This window comes from Scyliorhinus torazame, chromosome 10 (assembly GCF_047496885.1).
Source record: "Scyliorhinus torazame isolate Kashiwa2021f chromosome 10, sScyTor2.1, whole genome shotgun sequence".
Lineage (NCBI taxonomy): Eukaryota > Metazoa > Chordata > Chondrichthyes > Carcharhiniformes > Scyliorhinidae > Scyliorhinus > Scyliorhinus torazame.
Genome location: NC_092716.1, coordinates 207965283 through 207985439, shown reverse-complemented (window position 1 = coordinate 207985439; position 20157 = coordinate 207965283). Strand labels below are relative to the sequence as shown.

The window sequence follows — 20157 nt, the reverse complement described above, 5'->3', positions numbered from 1 at the left end:
CGAGTACGCACTCCCGATCAGCGAACCGATGAAACCGCACCAACACCGCCCGCGGCGGCTCGTTAGCCTTGGGCCTCCTCGCCAGCATTCTATGGGCCCCTTCCAGCTCCAGGGGCCCCTGGAAGGACCCCGCTCCCATTAGCGAGTTTAACATGGTGACCACATAGGCCCCCACGTCCGACCCCTCCAGCCCCTCCGGGAGGCCCAGGATCCGCAGATTCTTCCGCCTCGACCGATTCTCCATCTCCTCGAACCGTTCCTGTCATTTCCTGTGGAGCGCCTCGTGCGCCTCCAACCTTTACCGCGAGGCCCAAGATCTCATCCTCGTTACCAGAGATCTTTTGTCGGACCTCGCGGATCGCCACCACCTGGGCCGTCTGGGTCTCCAGCAGCTTATCAATAGAAGCCTTCATCGGCTCCAGCAGGTCTGCTTGGAGCTCCCTGAAGCAGTGCTGGATAACCTCCTGCTGCTCCTGCGCCCACTGCATCCACGCTGCCTGGTCCCCGCCCGCCGCCATCTTGCTCTTCTTCCCTCGCACTTTCTTTGGCTTCACCACCACTTTTTTAGTCGCCACGCTCCTGGTCCAAGCCATACACTGTCGGGGGAATGTTGCAGTCTTCTTCCCACACCGGGAAATGTCGAACAAATGCCGTTGGGGGCCCAAAAGTCCGTTCCAAGCGGGAGCTGCCGAACATGCGACTTAGCTCTGCCTAGCCGCAACCGGAAGTCCCAGGACTGGTTCTTACATCACCAGTGAACAGATTAATACAAAATCAAGAGGACATAGTGCCAGTGAGCTTAAACCATGATTCCACATGACTGAATGTCATCTACTAAATACAATAAGCTTTGAGTTGGAGGCAAACTCCTAAATAATACAAAGTAAAGGACATTATGGAAATCATTCTTAGTGCAAGTTGTGACTCAGAAACTGTGAAATCTGTATCATATACAAACACACAAATCTCATCCTATATGGACACCTTGAACCAAGTATACGTCTGACATAATGCAAAATTCACACATCAAAGTGTACCAACATTTTAGAAAAAAGGCAACTATTTTCTGCTAGTTTTGCTGACATTGTGTATGTACATGAGCCATGAATTTAGAAGTATTTGCTGATCTGAGGAAACTTGCATCAGTAATTTCTTCTTTTTGAACTTAACAAATGGCGAATTATACCAATTCCCCACAGTAATTGTCTTTACCACATGGCCCTGGTTAAATTCATCAATGGCCTGGATTTTCACAGAGTCATGGAGGCACTGCAGTTCTTTGAAAATGGTGGAAGGGTCTCAGGTCCCATGGTCCCACCTCCATTCCCAACAGATAATATTTTTTCTGGTAGGGAAAAGGGGGTGGGTGTGTCTCAGATATGAGGGAAACCGAATTTCAACAGAGCCATTTGAACTCCATGCTGCATTCAAACAAACTCTATTTTTGCTATGGTAAGGACTTTATCCGCAATGTGGAACTTATGGCCTTTTAGAGTAGTTGTAAAAGCTTTTAGAGAGTGGTTAAGGTCTGTGTACCAGTCAATCTGTGAAGTTATTTAAATCCCCAGCCCTTTAACAATATATATTTTTAAAGGTTGCGTCAAAGGGACGTCGTGTCTGACAAATCTGTTAGAGTTCTTTGAGGAGGTAACAAGCAAGTTAGACAAAGGAGAACCAGTGGATGTGATTTATTTAGATTTCCAAAAGGCCTTTGACAAGGTGCCGCATAGGAGACTGTAAAATAAGATAAGAGCTCATGGTGTTCAGGGTAAGGTCCTGGCATGGGTAGAGGATTGGCTGACTGGCAGAAGGCAAAGAGTGTGGATAAAGGGATCATTTTCTGGATGGCAGCCAGTGACTAGTGGTGTGCCTCAGGGGTCTGTGCTGGGACCACAACTTTTTACAATATATATTAATAATCTGGAAGAAGGTACTGAAGGCACTGTTGCAAAGTTTGCAGATGATACAAAGGGAGGGACAGGTAGTATTGAGGAAGCAAGGGGGCTGCAGAAAGACTTGAACAAGCTGGGAGAGTGGGCAATGAAGTGGCAAAAAAAAATTACAATGTGGAAAAGTGTGAGGTTATGCACTTTGGAAGGAGGAATCTAGGCATAGACTATTTTCTAAATGGGGAAATGCTTCAGAAAGCAGAAGCACAAAGCACAGGAGTCCTTGTTCACGATTCTCTAAGGTTAATGTGCAGGTTCAGTCGGCAGTTAAGAAGACAAATGCAATGTCCGCATTCATGTCGAGAGGGCTAGAATACAAGACCAGGGATGTACTTCTGAGCCTATATAAGGCTCTTGTCAGACCCGATTTGGACTATTGTGAGCAGTTTTGGGCCCCATATCTAAGGAAGGATGTGCTGGCCTTGGAAAGGGTCCAGAGGAGGTTCACAAGTATGATCCCTGGAATGAAGAACTTGTTGTATGAGGAACGTTTGCGGACTCTGGGACTGTACTCTTTGGAGTTTAGAAGGATGAGAGGGGATCTTATTGAAACGTACAAGATACTGTGAGGCCTGATAGAGCGGACGTGGAAAGGATGTTTCCACTTGTAGGAAAAACTAGAAGCAGAGGACACCATCTCAGACTAAAGGGACGATTCTTTAAAACAGGGATGAGGAGGAATTTCTTCAGCCAGAGGGTGGTGAATCTGTGGAACTCTTTGCCGCAGAAGGCTGTGGAGGCCAATTCACTGAGTGTCTTTAAGACAGAGATAGATAGGTTCTTGATTAATAAGGGAATCAGGGGTTATGGGGAGCAGGCAGGAGAATGGGGATGAGAAAATATCAGCCATGATTGAATGGCGGAACAGACTCAATGAGCCATGTGGCCTAATTCTGCTCCTAAGTCTTATGGTCTATGGTCTTATGTGTGCAGTAATAGTTGAAAGAAATCTAGTCTTGAAGTTACAATCACTGTTTGTTATCAATACCCAAAGGGCTATCTTGTGGTATTATTAATGATTGGCTGCTTTCCTAATGATTGGCTGCTTTACAACCTATCATTATCTCAGTAGGGGTTATAAATTCACAGTTTTATTGACATTCTAAGAGGTTAGAGCAGCATGGTAGCATAGTGGGTTACACTGTTGCCTCGCAGCTCCAGGGTCCCAGGTTCGATTCTGGGCTTGGGTCACTGGCTGTGTGGAGTCTGCACATTCTCCCTGTATCTGCGTGGGTTTCCTCCGGGTGCTCCGGTTTCCTCCCGGACAATTTGAATTCTCCCTCTGAGTACCCGAACAGGCGCCGGAATGCGGCGACTATTGGATTTTCACAGTATCTTCATTGCAGTGTTAATGTAAGCTTATTTGTGACAATAAAGAGTATTATTATTAACAGATTATCTATTATTAATTATGAATACAAATGTTTGTTTTCATTGGGAAGTAGGTATTTGAGGGGAATTAAATGTCTTGAATGAGCTTTCTTGCATGAAAGTAATTTTTCCCATAGCAGAGACTTTAATATTGTGAATTTCATTCTATTTCTTCTCAACAGGGCTCCTGAGGTGTACCCATGGTTGATACTGAGCATATTGACACAGAGGGTGTCAGGGCAAAGGGTGATATGTGAGGATGCATGAATTAGTATTAAGTTGACATGGAGGGTTTGAGAGACCATTGGGCATGGGTGGCGCATAAATTCGCTGAATGGAGAGGTGAGAGTTAGAGGGCCTAATATTTAACAAAACAACTTGGATGAAGTCTCCGAGAACTGTGGCAGAACTTTTAAGCAGCCAGGCCCAGCTCTCAGCAGCCTGTGGCCGCCCTCAGTCAATGGGCCAAACTCCGTCCCACATCTGCCCTCACAGAGTGAAGATTCCACCAGTGTAGGAGGTTTCCCCTGAGGTGGGTGCAGGAAGCCAAGAGATTTCCCGACTGGAACGCCCTGACTCGAGAGCGAAAGTCCAGGCCTATGCAATTTCACACCCCAACCTGAGCTTAGTTCAACATTGCCGCAGATCACCTTATTAGCTGGTATCAAATGTAAAATAGTTTGGCTTCACCTGGTGGCAAATGTGATAAGATGGTGGAAAGCAAAGTCAACAGACATTGGAATAGCTCGCCGCAGTTGCAGTGAGTGAATCCGCCATGATGTGGCCAGAAAATACCGGCCACAGGCTGAGTTTGATCCTGGTTTGTGCTCTAGTAACTAAATCTTGTTTGTGCTAATAACTGGAACAGGTTGCCAAAAATCATAATTGAGGCACTGCACTGGGTTGATTCATTACAACTGGAATGGAAAAATGATAGGAACACGAGTAAGCCATTTGACTCCTTAAAGTCTGTCCCACAAATTCACAAAAGTATGGCTGATCTGTGAACTAACTTCATGCGCCCATCCTTGTCCTATAATACTTTTGGATAACAAATCTCAGATTTAAATTTTACAAAGGATCGAGCATCAAATGCCATTTGCAGAAAAAAAAGAGTTTCTAACTTCTACCATCTTTTGTTTGTAAAAGTGTTTCCTAATTTCACTCGAGGAAGGTCTCACTTTAGGGCATGATTCAGTGGGGCGATGTTAAAGTGTGATGGGCATGTTTAGCGGGGTGTTTCTTGGTGGTTTCAAGGCCCCCCCCCACTTTTCTGTCCCCCCTCACCAACCCCCCTCCCAATGTTTGGGAGGTTCTTGGGAATCCCCCCTCACCAAGTGGCAAAGCCCCCCCCCCCCCCCCCCCCTCCCACCGTACCTGACCCCTGGCAGTGTCAACCTGGCACCTGGTCACCCTAGCACTGCAAGCCTGGCCCCCTAGCAGTGCCATTGACACTCTGACAGTGCCAAAGTGCCCAGGTACCAGGGGAATACCAAGGCACCACCCTGCCTTGTCTCTGACCATGCGGGGCATCCAATGACCTGCGAGACACCCCCCAGGTGCCATTACCCCTGGTTCACGTTTGTGTGCACCAGTACTAAACGGCGCCTTGGTGAGATCTCTATGTGTGGCCTTTGACTCCCCAGCGCCAGGTGAATCTGGCATCCAGGTATTTAAATGAGCCGTTAGGCAATCAGCCTGGCACAGAGCCAATTTGGGGCTCGTGCGAGATTCACCCTTGGCGCCCGGTGCAGCCGCTGAATAATGCCCTTAATTTTTAAACCATATCCTCTTGTCCCAGACTTCCCAACTAGCAGAAATAGTTTCTCCCTATCAATTCCATTTGTTCCCCTTAATAACTAGAAAACTTCAATCATAGCACTCATTCACTTTCCAAATCCCTGGGAATACTATTCTGGGCTGTGATTCTCCGATCCCGCGGCCAAGTTCTGACGCTGCCGTCAAAAGGGGCGCGAGCCACTCTGGCATCAACGGGCCACCAGGTCCAGGTATTCACTCCTTCCTAGGGGGCTAGTATGGCGCCGGAGTGCTGTCCGCTGCTCCGGCGCTCGAAAGCCAAAAGCATGCGCGCAACGGCCGGCGCGGGTCCGCGCATGTGCGTGGGTTCCCGTCTCTGTGCCGGCCCCCAGGCAATATGGTGAATCCCTACAGGGGCCCGGCGCAGATGAACATAGGCCCCCACGGAACTAGCCTGTCCGCCGATCGGTGGGCCCCGATCGTGGGCCAGGCCACCGTGGAGGCCCCCCCCGGAGTCGGATCCCAACGACCGCACCCCCCACCAGGACATCCCGCAGCCAGAACTCCGAGGTCTAGCCGGGTGGAACTATACATAACCCACACTGGCGGGACTCGGCGGGCACTCGGCCCGTCGAGGCCCAGAGAATCGCCGGGGGGGGGGCGCTTTCAACAGCCCCCGACCGGTGCGGCGGCGATCCCCGAGAATCGGCGGCGGAGAATCGGTGGGCTGGCGTCGGAGTGGCGTGGCGCAATTCTCGCGTCGCCTCAGTGATTCTCCGACCCAGCGCGGGATCGGCCAATCCTGGCCCTGATCTGTAATTTAGCCCTTGGTGTCCAGGTATTTTCTGGTAAACCTATGCTGCACTTATTCTTCCACGCTCCCGCTAAGGTGTGGTGCCCAGGACTGCTCTTGGTATTTCAGGTGTGCTCCATAGAATCGTAGAATCCCTACAGTGCAGAAAGAGGCCATTTGGCCCATCGAATCCGCACCGGCCCTTGCTCCAATAGAGCATCCTACATAGGCCCTATCCCCATAACCCCACCTAACATTTTGGGGGCAATTTTATCATGGCCAATCCACCGAACCTACACACCTTTGGACTGTGGGAAGAAATCGGAGCACCCGGAGGAACCCTGCGCAAAGACACGGAGAGAAAGCGCAAACTCCACACAGTCCCGGGAGTTTCTTTTGCTGACTTCTACACTCTTGACTTCTAATCCTCTCTACATAAAGGCCAGCATTCCATTACCCTTTTTGATTGTTGCCTGTGTTTGTTCATGACATCTTAAGGATTTCTGCAACTGACCCCCAGGTCTCTTTTGACTTCCACTGTTTCTAACTTTTCATCATTTACATAGTACCCTGTATTATCTGGATGACCTCACCCATGCCGACACTGAAATCCATTTGCCACAGTTTGTCCAACTTACTTAATCTAACAATACCTCTTTATAACTTTACACTTCCATTACACTGCTTACAATGCCAGCTTTGGGGTAGATGCCCTGAAAAGACGGAAAGAAATGACCTGAAGGGTTTTCTTGAAATTGCCTTGTGATCTTATGTTGCTATCTCAGCCTGGCCTGATCATTGATTTCACTGCTCAGGTTCCAGGGAGGGGGGATAAAATAGCCAAGATTCCTGCTTCCCATTTGTTAGCTCAGTACCCTTTCTGGGAAGTGCTACTGGTGAATGGTGGAATCAGAATTGGCTTTGGTCTCCGTATGAACATATAGTGCATTGATGATAATTATCTAGTCCCACAAACAGAAATAATTCACTTAAGTAGGTTATAGAGAATTGCTGGTGTCTATGGGACATTGCTCCATTTTCAGTACCTCACCACGGGGGGAGAGGAGGGGAGAATACTTTAAAAAAGAAAATGCCAAAGATTCTGAATGTTACTTTGAATAGAAACAACAATCGTTAATGACTTTACAATCATTGCTAACTTTTGATCATATATAGTATTAAAGAAAGAAAATTCATGAAGCCATCAACAAAACAACAAGCTTATAAATGGTGAAAAAGTTATTTGATAACGTCTGCACTCACATCAAAGTCAACTTTCTCTCCATCTGGGATTTTTGGGGCAGTCATTCTGTAATAAAGCAACAAGAGTTAATGACAGTTGGAACTTAAACAGATTGTGAAAGTTCTGGGAGCATTTTTTTAAGCGAAATGTTTCTTCATCATGTTGACTGCTGTGTACGGTTTGGGAAATTAAACATTTTCAATTTCAATATCCTAACCTCTATCTCCATGGCTCTGCATTGGCTTCTCTTATCCAGCACCACATTAATTTGTTTCAATTAAAGACACTGTGGCAATTTTCACTCTGGGCGTGTGTGGATATCTGGCAGTTGTCGATTGTCCTTTCCAGGGCCATTCATTTTCCACAGTTGCCACAAGTGGCAATCATCACCACTATTTAAAAGCTCCTTGTTGTTGCTCCTTGCACTGTTGTAATGATCCTGGTCAGCTCCTTCCTGTTCCCCATGTTGTCATGGCAGCCCCAGTATACCCTCATGTCCTGTCAGCTGTCTAGACTGCTCACTTCCTTCCCATCCCCCAATCTCCCCATGTCAATCTGACCAGAGGAAGGGAACAAAAAGGGATAGCGAATAAAGTAAAGTAGAAGAAGAGATACGGGAAAATTAAACTCTTGTCCTCCAAGCAATGAGGCATGCTCAATGGAAACATGGATCATTGAATTAGGGTTGGTTCCTTCGAGTAAGGTTCAACGCAGAGAGCATGGGATCACTGAATTTACCTGGAAAAACAACTTAGAAAGAGAGATCTACGAAAGACCAGAGAGAGGAACAGGAGTGAGAGAACAGGGATGGAGAGAGCGAAGCAAACAAAAGAAATAAGGGACAAAAACAGGATTTGAAAAAAAACGAACTGGTAAGGAGAGGGAAAGCATGAGAAGGGATTAAAGAAAGGCAAGGAAACATGGGAAGGAAGGCAAAGGAAAGAAAGAGTGAGACACAGAAGGGAAGAAGAAACACATGAAGACAGAAAAGAAGCAAGAGAAAGACAAAAATGGAAATGAAGGAGAGGAGAGGGAAAGAATCGGGACAGAAAGATGACAGAAGTAGGACAAAGAGATCGAAAGGGGAAAGCTACAGAAGAATAAGGCAGGTGGAAGGAAAGGAGAGCCACATACAGAAAGGAGGAAAAATGGGACGAAAAATAGAGATAGAGAGAGAGACAAACACAAGGGAATATCAGGGAGGGGAAAGAAATTAACAAAAATAGCACAAACGAATAGGAGGGAGTTAAAAGAAAAAAGCACGACAGAAGGGAAGGAGAGACAGATAGAAGGGGCGAGAAATAGAAAGAAGTGGTGGTAAGAGAAAAGGAGACGCACAGAAGAAAGACTGGAGGAAAGTAGATGGGATTTAGAGAATAAAGGGGAAGGGGAATGAGGTACAGCTTGGATAGGCATGGACAGAACAAAAGCAACAATATTTATGAGAGGGATACCATGTTGCCCAAGTGGAAAATGTTGACATAACAATGTTAAACTACTTGCAACCTGCAACGTTTGATCAAGGCTGGAAAAATCTAACCTCTATCTCTATTTGTTCCACACTATATTCAGACCAGGGGCTTATCTCGAACTGCAGATTCCATACCCAAAAATTGGAAAAACAGAAACTGATTGCTCATCGGAGAAAATTTTCACTCACATTGTCTTATTTTGGGTTGGGTTGTACAAAACAAAAGAATGCTGCAGCACAGAAGATATCCATTCAGCCCATTGCACTTGTCCTGGCCCTTTGAAAGAACTTTCCAATTTGTCCTGGTTTTTTTCTCCACCGCCCTGCAAATCTTTCCCTTTCGAGTAAGAATATGCTCCCACCACCCTTTCAAGCAAATCATAACTTGCTGCCTAAAAATGTTCACTCATCTGCCTTCTGGTCTTTGCTGAGTATCTTAAATCTGTGTCCTCTGATTGTCCATCTTCCTGCTAATTACAGTATCATTTTTCTACTAACCTTTCGCTGAGATTGTCAAATCTGAACAGCGGCTTGCACAAGGCCCACCCTCAGTCATCTACCAACTAGAGGATATTCAACTTCTAACATTCCAGCCCTACAGTTGTGAAGTTTATGGCTAGGAGCTTCTCCATCGAAACACACAGGAGTGCAAACAATGATTCTATAGTTTTGTAAAGCAACTTGGGTATGACAATTTATCTTTGCTTTCTCCTGTTAGGCAAGAGAAAGGAGCAGAGGGAAAAATGATAAAACCCAGGCTTTATGAATCATCAATAATTATTATTCTGCTCCTCAGTGAGTTATGGCTGGAGCCCCAGAGACAAACAAGGGACAGCATGGTAGCACAGTGGATAGCACTGTTACTTCACAGCGCCAGGGTCCCAAGTTCAATTCCCTCTTGGGTCACTGTCTGTGCAGAGTCTGCACGTTCTCCCCGTGTCTGCATGGGTTTCCTCCAGGTTCTCCGGCTTCCTCCCACAAGTCCTGAAAGACGTGCTTGTTAGGTCAATTGGACATTCTGAATCCTCCCTCTATGTACCCGAATAGACGCCGGAATGTGGCAACTAGGGGATTTTCACAGTAACTTCATTGCAGTGTTAATGTAAGCCTACTTGTGACAATAATAAAGAGTATTAGTGTTATTGTTATTATTATTATTATTATTAAGCAATAGATCTGATGAAAACCATTTGTGATCCAGCATTAAATAAATCTTCAAATTCATTAAAATCTCTACTCACTTCACCTTTGGCTTTTCCTCCTCTGTGGCAAAATAAAACAAAAAAGTAAATAAAAATAAATTAGCCATTTTATACAAAATTAAAGACAAAATACAGCATAAATGGAATCAAACTATTGTAGCTTTTTATTTTAAAAAGTACAATCTACTGCATTACAAATTAATTCTTTTCTCCTCAATTTTTCCCCGATCATCTGAAGGTATTGACTCCATGCTAGGGGCGGTTCTACAGGTGGTGGCCATTGTTCAGTAGCTAATCCAAGTGTGTATTATTCCTGTGCAATCATTTATCAGTGAATGCTGGCAGGCTATTCATTCATGGGAAACCATTATAGCTCAGCCTGCTCCCCTATGTACACATGATCCTTGGCCACAGACATTTTCCACCAGGGGTTTTTGGAATAGCAGTCAGAAACCTACAGGAGTCTGGTCAATCATTTCTTCCCCCATCTAATTATGGGACATCCAGTACCTGGGGAACTGTACCTCAACATGAGTCAACACCTTAAGAACAAACAGGAGCGGGGGAAGAAAAAAGAAATAAAAAGAGAAAATGATCATGGAAGATGGCAATAACAAAACGGAGCAATCTAAAACAAAAATGGACTGCTACAATATACCTCCCATCTATCATTTTCAACAAAGTCAAAATTAACATGCCTAAGATTTTAAAGGTTAAAGAGTGCCTGTGCTTATGGCTTGTCTGGTATGACTTTGATAATTAATGTATTAATGAAAAGTAAATAGATATTTATTAAAATTTACAGAGAGAGAGGCAGTTCACCGATTTGATCAGGTTTTTTGAGAATGGTGCATTTTATTGAGTTCTCAGCAGAAGAACGTTGTGATTCAAGGATCAACAAACTTGTTAAGAGCTAGATGAAATTTAAATCAACATTAAACCTAATACTCTTATCATCTGCTGATCAAGGGGAATTAATCTGGTCAGTTAATAATATTGGATGGAGAAAAAACCTATGAACTGTCAAATCTCTACCCTACGGCACTCTAAGCCTTAACACAGCCAACATCTGCATTGCCCGCAGAGCTTTAACTCCACTGTCTTTCCTCATGGAAGAACCCTAACATTTAACAATCATCACGTTACAACAAAGCTATTAATTTGATATGTTTTTCCTCATTTTAATTAAGTGTACTTCGAATAATCGGACTTCTTGAAGTCATATTTTGTGTTTCTTTTATCCAATTTGTTAAATATCTTGTAAACTGTGTTGAGGTTCCCCGTCCCTTAGTCCCTTTCCTCTGCAACTGACCTGTTCTTGCGGCCTGACATAAATCCTTTCTACTTCCAAGCCTCAGGCAATGTGTACATGGAACAACAATGCAACATATTAGGCTCATTGACTTGGCCGTTACCCTCGACATTCTGAAGGGAGGGCAGCTTCTAGATGAGTGAGCGAATCCATGATTGTTTTTCAAATATAAGCAGCAATTGAAAAAGCATTGTTGAGGAGATTTTCCGATTTTGTTATTTTCAAGAGAATTAAAATTCGTCTAGCTCGACACAAGACATCAATCACTGTCACATCACCAAGCAGGTGGTGGAGACAATATTGTGTAAAATAAAAATAGATTGGTGATTTCCAAAGGGCAGTAGATGGGGTGTCTGCCATCCAGTAATGTTGACAGGAGGGCTGGCCCATTTTCATGGTGGGGTCTCATTGGCAACAAGTAGGCGAGGCACCAATTGCTGACCACGCTGCTTCTAGACAGCTCACTATTTGGGAGGAGAAGAAATCCCAGTGGGGTGGTCATTGATTTTGTACCTTAAAGGGCAAGGTTAGAAAGATCAGGTGGTCACTGTGGAGTTCAACATCAGAAATTAAAGCAAGGGGTTGAATTTATACTGGCATTTAAGACTCAAAACCCCACCCAGAAAATCAAATAGCAATGAGGATCAGACCAATTTTCAGCTTCCGCTTGTATCACATAATGATCCTTGTAACTAACAACGGAAATGGCCCATCCTGACATGTACTGTCCATGGTTTTGAGCAGGTTGTGAAAATTACAATGATATCAATGAATGACATGAAAAAAGTGGCTGGAATTCTCCGATCATTGTGATTCACTTTTCCTGCCGGCAGAACAACTCTGCCAACGGTTTTTGAGGCTTAGGGCGCTTAAATGGAAATGGATACAATCCAGCGTCAGTGAATGGCACATGACCTACAAACACGCAGAATCCCGCCCAGTGTTTTTGCCTTACTGCCGAAGTTAACCCTTATTTATACACATTCATTTATTTTTTTCCGTCAGGACTGCTGACGACCAAAACTGATAATGTCCACCAGCACCATCTTGACAGTATAATGAACAAAATGAGCTTTTGAATATTAATTTACTATTGCAGATTTCCTCAAATATATCTATGCAGAGAATATTGGGGAGGAGGTGGTGGGGACAAAGGAAATATAACTTACTGCTGCCACTGCTTTATCAATGGGATTTTGGGAACTGGACTTTCATTGAGGTACGGTGGACCATTAAAAATGAATTAAAACGTCAGTTATCTTTGAAGCACACCACCTTCAGGGGAAATGACAAATACTGTTTCCTGTTTGTTCACAGGACACTTCCGTAAATCACACTGAAATGCAACATTATGATATTGACTTCACAGTGAGGAAAACTACACCCATCTGAGCCTCCCAAAGGAATGTTTGCAAAGAAGTGATTTTTTAATAGCTCAGCTTTCAATGGTTTAGTGCTGCAACTCTCCATCATTTAGTTGCGTGTTCCAGCAGGCACCTCCCTAAGTGGATTTTCAGCTTACTTTTCCAAGCTGGTAGCTCATTCTGCTGGCCCGCATAATTACTCCTCCTTCAACCGCCTCCCCCCCCCCCCCCCCCACACCCATCGCTACACCACTGAGTGACTGCCAGCAAGTGAGGTCACCTGATCAACTGATTCACCTTTGTGAGTGGGGTTATTTCAAAAAAAGTGGCGCTGTGCATATCAACACAATGCAATCTCACCCCTCAGCATCAGATCGCAGTGCCCTTAAAACTAGTTAAGGTGCATAAAACCTTAGACTGTCCTCACTTCCTATTTGTTAAACGATTTCCCTTTGGAAGAAATTAGGTCAAATAAGATGTAAGAAAAATTAGTTAAAGGGGGTGTTATGAAATTCTGCATGATTTTCTAACATTTTGAAAATTAAACACTTTCATTTCAGAATTATTCCCTTTGTCTTTTGGAAAGAAAATTGTTTTGCAGTAGTCGGGAGTGTGAAGATAAAATCCATCACACTACCCTCACCAATTTATAACCTGTGCAGCCATTTAGCCTTGCGTGCTACTTTCTGCCAGGACCTCTCATCAATACCCTTAATTGTCCAACAATATCACCCAACTCACATTTAACACCACCTTTTTATTTGGCACATTCTGCTACCAATGTTATCAGCAAAAGCACACACACTAATCCTCAAAGAAATTAGGCTGAATTATGAAATGAAGACAGATTGTGAAACTGACACTATAACAGACAACATTAATATTTTAGCAATCAGCACTGCGAATAAAACCAAAAATAATCACGTTGTAATACATTTAATGAACACGACACTGAAATCTGTTAGTCAAAGTACGAGCTGAATCTCGCAGCTATATAATGTGTTATATATAGTCTGCTACTGGATCACCTCAAGCCACGCATTTAGAAGAATTAACCCCAGAGAATTAGGGGGAGGGGAAGACAGTTAGAATTCAGTGGGGTGAATTTACATTGGTGATAAAGCAAAAATACCGTCTTCTTCTTCGTTTCCATAAACTGTGCATTGCAATGAAAAAAACACAACAGAGCAAAAGAAGATTAAGTCAGTGTGTTCAGGACCGTAATCCCACTAAGCGAAATTTGTAGACTGACTGTGGGTTTGCACTGAGCCATTCTGTGCTAAAGGTTCAACCAGGATCTGGAATTCCTTGCCTGCATTGTTGATTGGAGGTCAGAATAGGCTTGGTGTCTACTGAAGCCCGATTTCAGTCAGATGTGTAAATTGGCTCCTGTTTGTGTTCTGACTTCTTTCTCAGGATTAAACTGAACCAACTCTGTCAGAAGGAGCCTATTTTGCAGGCTGCTTGACATTCATCTGATCATCTCGCTAACAATTAAAACCCTCTGTCTTGCATCATCCAGCCTTATTCAGAATGGGAGTCCATAATCACCAATTTTACGAGCACAAATGGAACGGTTTTAAATTGAGCAGCAATTGTTCTCAGTGAGAACAGCAATGTCCCATCCTCGTCGATGATACATTTACTTCATCTCCACATTGGTCCACTTATTGACAGGGACCTGATGATTCGTTCAGTATTTTTGGGCCACTTTAGCTCAGTTGGCTGGACAGCTGATTTGTGATGTGGAACTATGCCAACAGCGCCAGTTCAATTCCCGTATCAGCTTGAGTTTATTTATGAAGGCTCTACCTTCTCAACCTGGCCGCTCGCCTAAGATGTGGTGATCCTCAGGTTAAATCACCACCAATCAGCTCTTCCCCCACAAAGGGGAAAGCAGCCTATGGCCATCTGGGACTATGGTGACTTTAATGGGTTATCATTACCAGTAACAAAGAACATAGGAGAATCAGCAATGTGAAGATGGCATTCTGACTGCCAACAAGGAATCAATCCTCTGCTTAGATTAAGGTTTTGGCATAAAACAGGATAACCCTGACCTCACGTGTTCATTTATATTCATTGCTTTGCAGCTAGATGTAAATAAAATTAAATACTTCTAGATGCACATAAAATGACTCAGAGTAACGGATTATAAGCATATCTCCTTTAGTTCTTTACTGATGCTCTCAATTCTCCATTCCCTATGAAGATGTGCCAGACATAATTGTGCCCATAGGCTATCCATGAGCAAACTCTATACATCCTATTGTGCCACAATTATTAGATGACAACATAATGTATGGAGGGTAACATAAATGTGGAACCTCAACACAATGTTTTGAAGATGATCAGGTAAATGAATTATAGATTAAATGACACATCTTTCGATGAAACATTCAAAAAATGTTGTTTAAAATGTAAATAACACTAAAATAAAACAAAAGGCCCACAGGTTTTATTGAGCAAGATAATCAAGATGGGTAGCTATGCGATAGGCCATTAAAATGCAATCTCAATAAGGATCTAAGTAATGTGATATCCGCCTGAGTCAAGGCATGCACCTTGGCAACCTCTATGAGGGCCCAGTTAAGATAGTAGCAAGCAGAATCAAGTGGGAATAGGGTGGCAGTTCTTTACACAGCTATATTAACTACACACTGGCTAGGTGGGGTAGGTCACAATTGTTGCCATGGTCATAGGACCTGACAGTCTCAAAATGTAACTTGGCTGAAGCAGCTCTGAAAAGGAGACTTAGAATAAATTGGAATCCCATGCATGGTTTAAAAAACAGCAGAGAGCAAACATACCTTCTTCATGGTGCACTTCTGGGAGAAATCAGGTACATGCAGTGAGCAGCAAATACAAAGAGCAAAATACAAGTTAATACTGAGCTTTGAAGAGCAAAAGATGTCAATGCAGCAGATGCAGGACTACCCCAAGAAGAACTAACAAATCAGGGTCACCTTTCCAACATCACTAAATTACACAACTCAGTTAATAGCCCTATAATTAAGTATTGACACTGCCTCTACTGTTCATGTTATCAAAAGCTGATTAAATTGTATCAAATAAAAACACTTTTCTATAAGAAGCAATGAAGGAGACTCCAATATGTCACTTAATGAATGGTGATGATGGGATGGGTGATATGTAATCACTAAAGATGCTGATGGATACAGAATAATTACGAATTATGAAGGATATGGAATGATTGAGGTGATCAAGGATGCAAAATGACGGACAATATGAAGGATATGGCATAATTTAGATGATAATGTAATGGGATGGTTGAGGATAAGGAGGAAGAAGGAAACAAACATGGTGAGATTAAAAAACAAAAGGAAAAACAGTAAAGTGCAAATGATAATTAAAAGAGAAAAAAAAGAAAATGAGAGAAAAGAGAATGAAGGTAAAACAGAAGATTAAAGTAACGAAAAGATCAGGACATAGCATACCAATGAAGAGGAAAGGGAGAGAGAATGAAAGAGAAATAACTAAAATAAGAATGAAGAAAAAAACAAAATGAGGAAAGGTATAAATGAAGGAAACTAAAAGGATAATAATGAAAAAAGATTTTAAAAAAGAGAGGGTAAATGGATATTACACTACATACCTTCTTGAACAACCTCTTCTGAAGACGGTGTTAATGTACAGCAAGCAGAAAAGCAGCAGTGCAGGGATTGTAAGGTATCAGACAGAAAAGCAAAAAAGGAACAATATTGATTTTTATTTGTATTTTAGAGCAGTAAAAACCAGTGTAAGATTAAAGAGAAATACACACAAGAACAAAACACTACTCCTTCACATACATTCACTCAAATTCACTTCAGTGTGTACTTGCGTATGCCAATTAATTGTTACAACAAAGGGTACTTTGTTAGACATTAGTCGAAAAAACCCATAGATATCATTCAAACATTCTTAAATTCCTGCAATCTCAGGAATAAAGGCATTCGTACCACAGACATATAGATGATCTCTGTATTTGTTATTTGCCAATGTTCAAACGTTCTTCATCCCACAACCATGTGTATGAAGCATACAAAGCTATATTTAATAAATTATCCAAATACTGGCAGACTGACAAATCTTCCACTGTGTCACAATTTTTGGATGATGTCAGAACACACAGAAGGTAACATAATGTACAATTTTCACATTCGAGCCATTAGATCAAGCTTTGAATATGACCGACAACATGAATTGTAGATTTAAAACACATCCTTTACTCAAAACAACCAAAGATTGCTATTAAGAATGCAAACCAAACCAATAGATTTTGGGGGAGGATTAAGGTCACCACCAGTCTAATTTTTTGGTTTGGGTAGTCCATTTTCTAAGTAAACTATCCACAAATTCATACAATGCAAAATATAGCAAATGTCACTTTGTTTTTTCAAAACAAAAGCTAATTATTTCCCCTTGTGGATTTCCACATCTAGGTTTGTGGAGGTATTAAATTATTATTTTTTGATAAACTTTCATTATCAGGTGGCGTGTCCACAGCCATCTTGGAAAGAGTGCAACAGAATGCGGAGTTTGGGAACTTGGTGCAAGTGGAAATTCCCTGGTACATATTTACAGTTTTAGAAACTGCAAAAGTAACTAGATAAGATACTTAGGTAAAGTAAATTGCCTGTGGACGCCAGTTAACTGTCAGTCAGCTGTACACTTGGTGTTAATTATTGTGAGCAGGAAGAAGTTAGTACTGTAACTTGGGTCTGACCCATAAGTAAACTGTATCTGCTGTTGCACAGAGTGGTTGCAAAAAGTATGCAACGGTAACAGAGTTCCAAAATCAGCAATTTGATGCAAGTGGGAACTCGGAGTTAAATTAAAGGACATGACCTCAGGGGTTTTTATCCCTGGATTATTACCTAAACCACTTGCATATTGGCATATGGACGTGAATTAGGGAGGTGAGGTGTGGCTGAAAGAGTGATATGGGAAAGAGGGATTCCATTTCATGGGCTATGGTCCACTATTGTGACTGAGACAGGAAGGAATGGTGCCATTGGGATTGGTACCACCTGAACTGGGCAAAGACAAGGGACCAGTGAACCTTCAATAATCCCAAACTAGTGGGGGGGTGGGGGGTGGATGAGTTCAGATGAAAACGATAGTGTAGATAATAGTTTGGAAACAAACAGAACTGAAGGGAGCAGGGTAACATTCAGAAATTGGGTATTGTATACTCCAGGTTAAAGGAAAACTAGTCACTAGACCAAGAAAGAGAAAACGGAAACATATGAGCAAAACAGAAGCGCCACAGGAAAATTAGGATGTGTAGCTCAAGCAGGCATTTGTTGTACAAATATATGGGGGTATAATAAAGAACAAAATGTCTGAAGTGCAGGCACAGACTCAACTTGGAGGGTGTGACATGCTAGCCAATACAGAGACATGACAACAGGATGGTCAACACTGAGAACAAAACATACAACTTGTAATCTACAGGAAACTCTTTTCCATAGAGAATAATTGATGCTAGATCAACTATTATTTTAAAACTTGAGGTTCATAGTTTTGTTAGCCAAATGTATTAAGGGCTATGGGGCAAAGATGGGCAGAAGGAGTTCGGCCACAAATCAGCCATGGTCTTATTGAATTGCAGAACAGGCTTAAAGGAATAAATGGACTACTCCTGTTTCGATGCAACATCACTCCAGTTATGATCTATGAATTTCCTTTCCACCTCTACAACCCTTCCATTTTGTTTTGGATTTGGCAAAAAGATGTCAGTACAAATTTGGATCATACTCTGTAGGAAACTATTTGTCCACAGTTATGAATTCTCCCTTCCAGTTTAATCTATCCGCCTGATTTGCATCTCTTGAATCTGTGCCCAGCCCTTCTCCTCCAGATGGCCCTACTAAGAAAGGTTTTCATTTGAATTAGAGGATGTCTTCCTCCATTTTCATATCAGTTTTAATGAATAGGTAGCTCACAATGGGTACGCAGCTCAATACGCTATTAAGATACAAATTAAGTCCAAATAATGTCATAAGTGTCACGAATAATGAGATAGCGTTCCTGCCTCTGAGACAGAAGCTCCGGGTTTGACTCTCACCCCAGGACTTAGTGGCCAAGGAAGGGAGGTTTATAACATGGACAAACAGGTTGAGTTTCAACCTGCAAAATCCTTCCATCATGCCAATGGCAGGCAGTAAGAACAGGAGAGACTCCTGGTCAGCCGTGCTTGATGCAGATTGGTGCTTCCCAAGCTATAAGCTGCTGGCACCAGACTGTCCCAGCAATAACTAGCTATGGAAACAGATAAAAGTCTACCTTAGTGCATCACTAAGTATGGGGGAAGAAGAAGATCGCAAATGAAACCCCAACGTGAATCAGACAGGCACCTCAGACACCTATAAAGATCCCAGTTAAAATAGTATTAAGTAGGAATTGAGCAGGAACAGAGTGGCAAGTCTTTGCACAGATATTTTAACGTGTTCATCAGACAGGCTAAAATTATTCCCATTGTTATAGAATCTGACAGTTCCAAAATAAAAAAGGGGCGCACGGTAGCACAGTGGTTAGCATTGCTGACTCAAAGCGCCTAGGACCCGGGATCAATTCCGGCCTTGGGTGACTGTCCATGTGGAGTTTGCACTTTCTCCCTGTGTCTGCGTGCGTTTCTTCCCAGTGCTCCGGTTTGCTCCCATAGTACAAAGATGTGCAGGTCAGGTGCATATTAACCATGATAAAATTGCCTCTTAGTGTTCAGGGATGTACAGAATGGTTGGGGTTATGGGGGTTATAGGTAGGGTCCTCTTTCAGAGGGTTAGCGCAGGCTTGATGGGCCAAGTGGCCTTCTTCTGCACTGTTGAGATTCTATGTTAACTGGTCTTAAAGGTTTCCTGAAAAAGAGACTTGGAATAACAGACAGCAACATATCTTCTTCAGCATTGGCATCTGGGGGAGGCGAGGTACATGCAGCAGAGTAGCAAATATAAAAAAGCAAAATTCATGTTAACAGTGAGAATGAAGAGCAAAAGATAAAAATAATGGCAGACACAGGACAACATCAAGATGAAACAACAAATCATCAAACAGAAAACAAAAAGGACCAACTTCCCAGCATCACTAACTCAAACAATGCAAAGACTGTCTAGCCCCAGAACAATGAATCGTCCAATCATTAAGTATTTGCAATATTTCTCCTGCCTGTGTTATTAAAAGCTGCTCAAATTATTCCCATTTAAATTCCTGAATAAGAAATAACAACAAAGGAAATTCCATGACACCACATGATTATTGGGGTTAATGAATGAAATGCAATTTGAGGGATAATCATGGAAATTTAATGATTGGGAAACAAGGACACAGACTAATTGAGAATGAGGGAAATGATGCAAAAGGATTGGAGCTATTGAAGGATGCACAGTAATCCGGAAAGGGGGATGTAGAATGATTAGGGATAATGAACAGACTCATTGAGGATAATATAGGATACAGGATTATCGGATTTAGGGCTGGATTCTTCTGCCCCGCCCGCCACAAGATTGCCACGGGCAAGACGCGGACAATGGAAAAGCCCATTGACTTCGGGTGAGCTTCTCCAGTTGTAGGGCGGGCATGGCAAAGAATCCCACCTATAGTGTAGGATTCACAATTATTGTGGGCGATGTAGAGAACAGAATTATTGGGGAAAATTAAGGTTACAGAATTATTGGAATATTGAAGGAAAC

At 42.8% G+C, this 20157-nt stretch overlaps 1 protein-coding gene across 16 annotated transcripts in view; it reads right to left on the bottom strand.

Annotated features, from left to right (window-relative positions):
• tnnt3a (troponin T type 3a (skeletal, fast)) overlaps nucleotides 1-20157 on the bottom strand; it is an 80309-nt gene that overhangs the window by 22309 nt on the left and 37843 nt on the right. For 2 of the 16 annotated variants that reach the window (XM_072466318.1, XM_072466320.1), the window contains 5 exons: nucleotides 16080-16097; nucleotides 15274-15291; nucleotides 13596-13619; nucleotides 9827-9848; nucleotides 7135-7180 (listed from right to left, as the gene is read on the bottom strand). In XM_072466318.1, the coding sequence (XP_072322419.1) occupies nucleotides 7135-7179 (45 nt within the window). In that variant the 5' untranslated portion in view covers nucleotide 7180; nucleotides 9827-9848; nucleotides 13596-13619; nucleotides 15274-15291; nucleotides 16080-16097. Of the gene's footprint in view, nucleotides 1-7134; nucleotides 7181-9826; nucleotides 9851-13595; nucleotides 13620-15273; nucleotides 15292-16079; nucleotides 16098-20157 lie in introns of all 16 variants that reach the window. The other 14 variants (XM_072466330.1, XM_072466324.1, XM_072466319.1 and 11 more) reach the window with 8 other exon arrangements.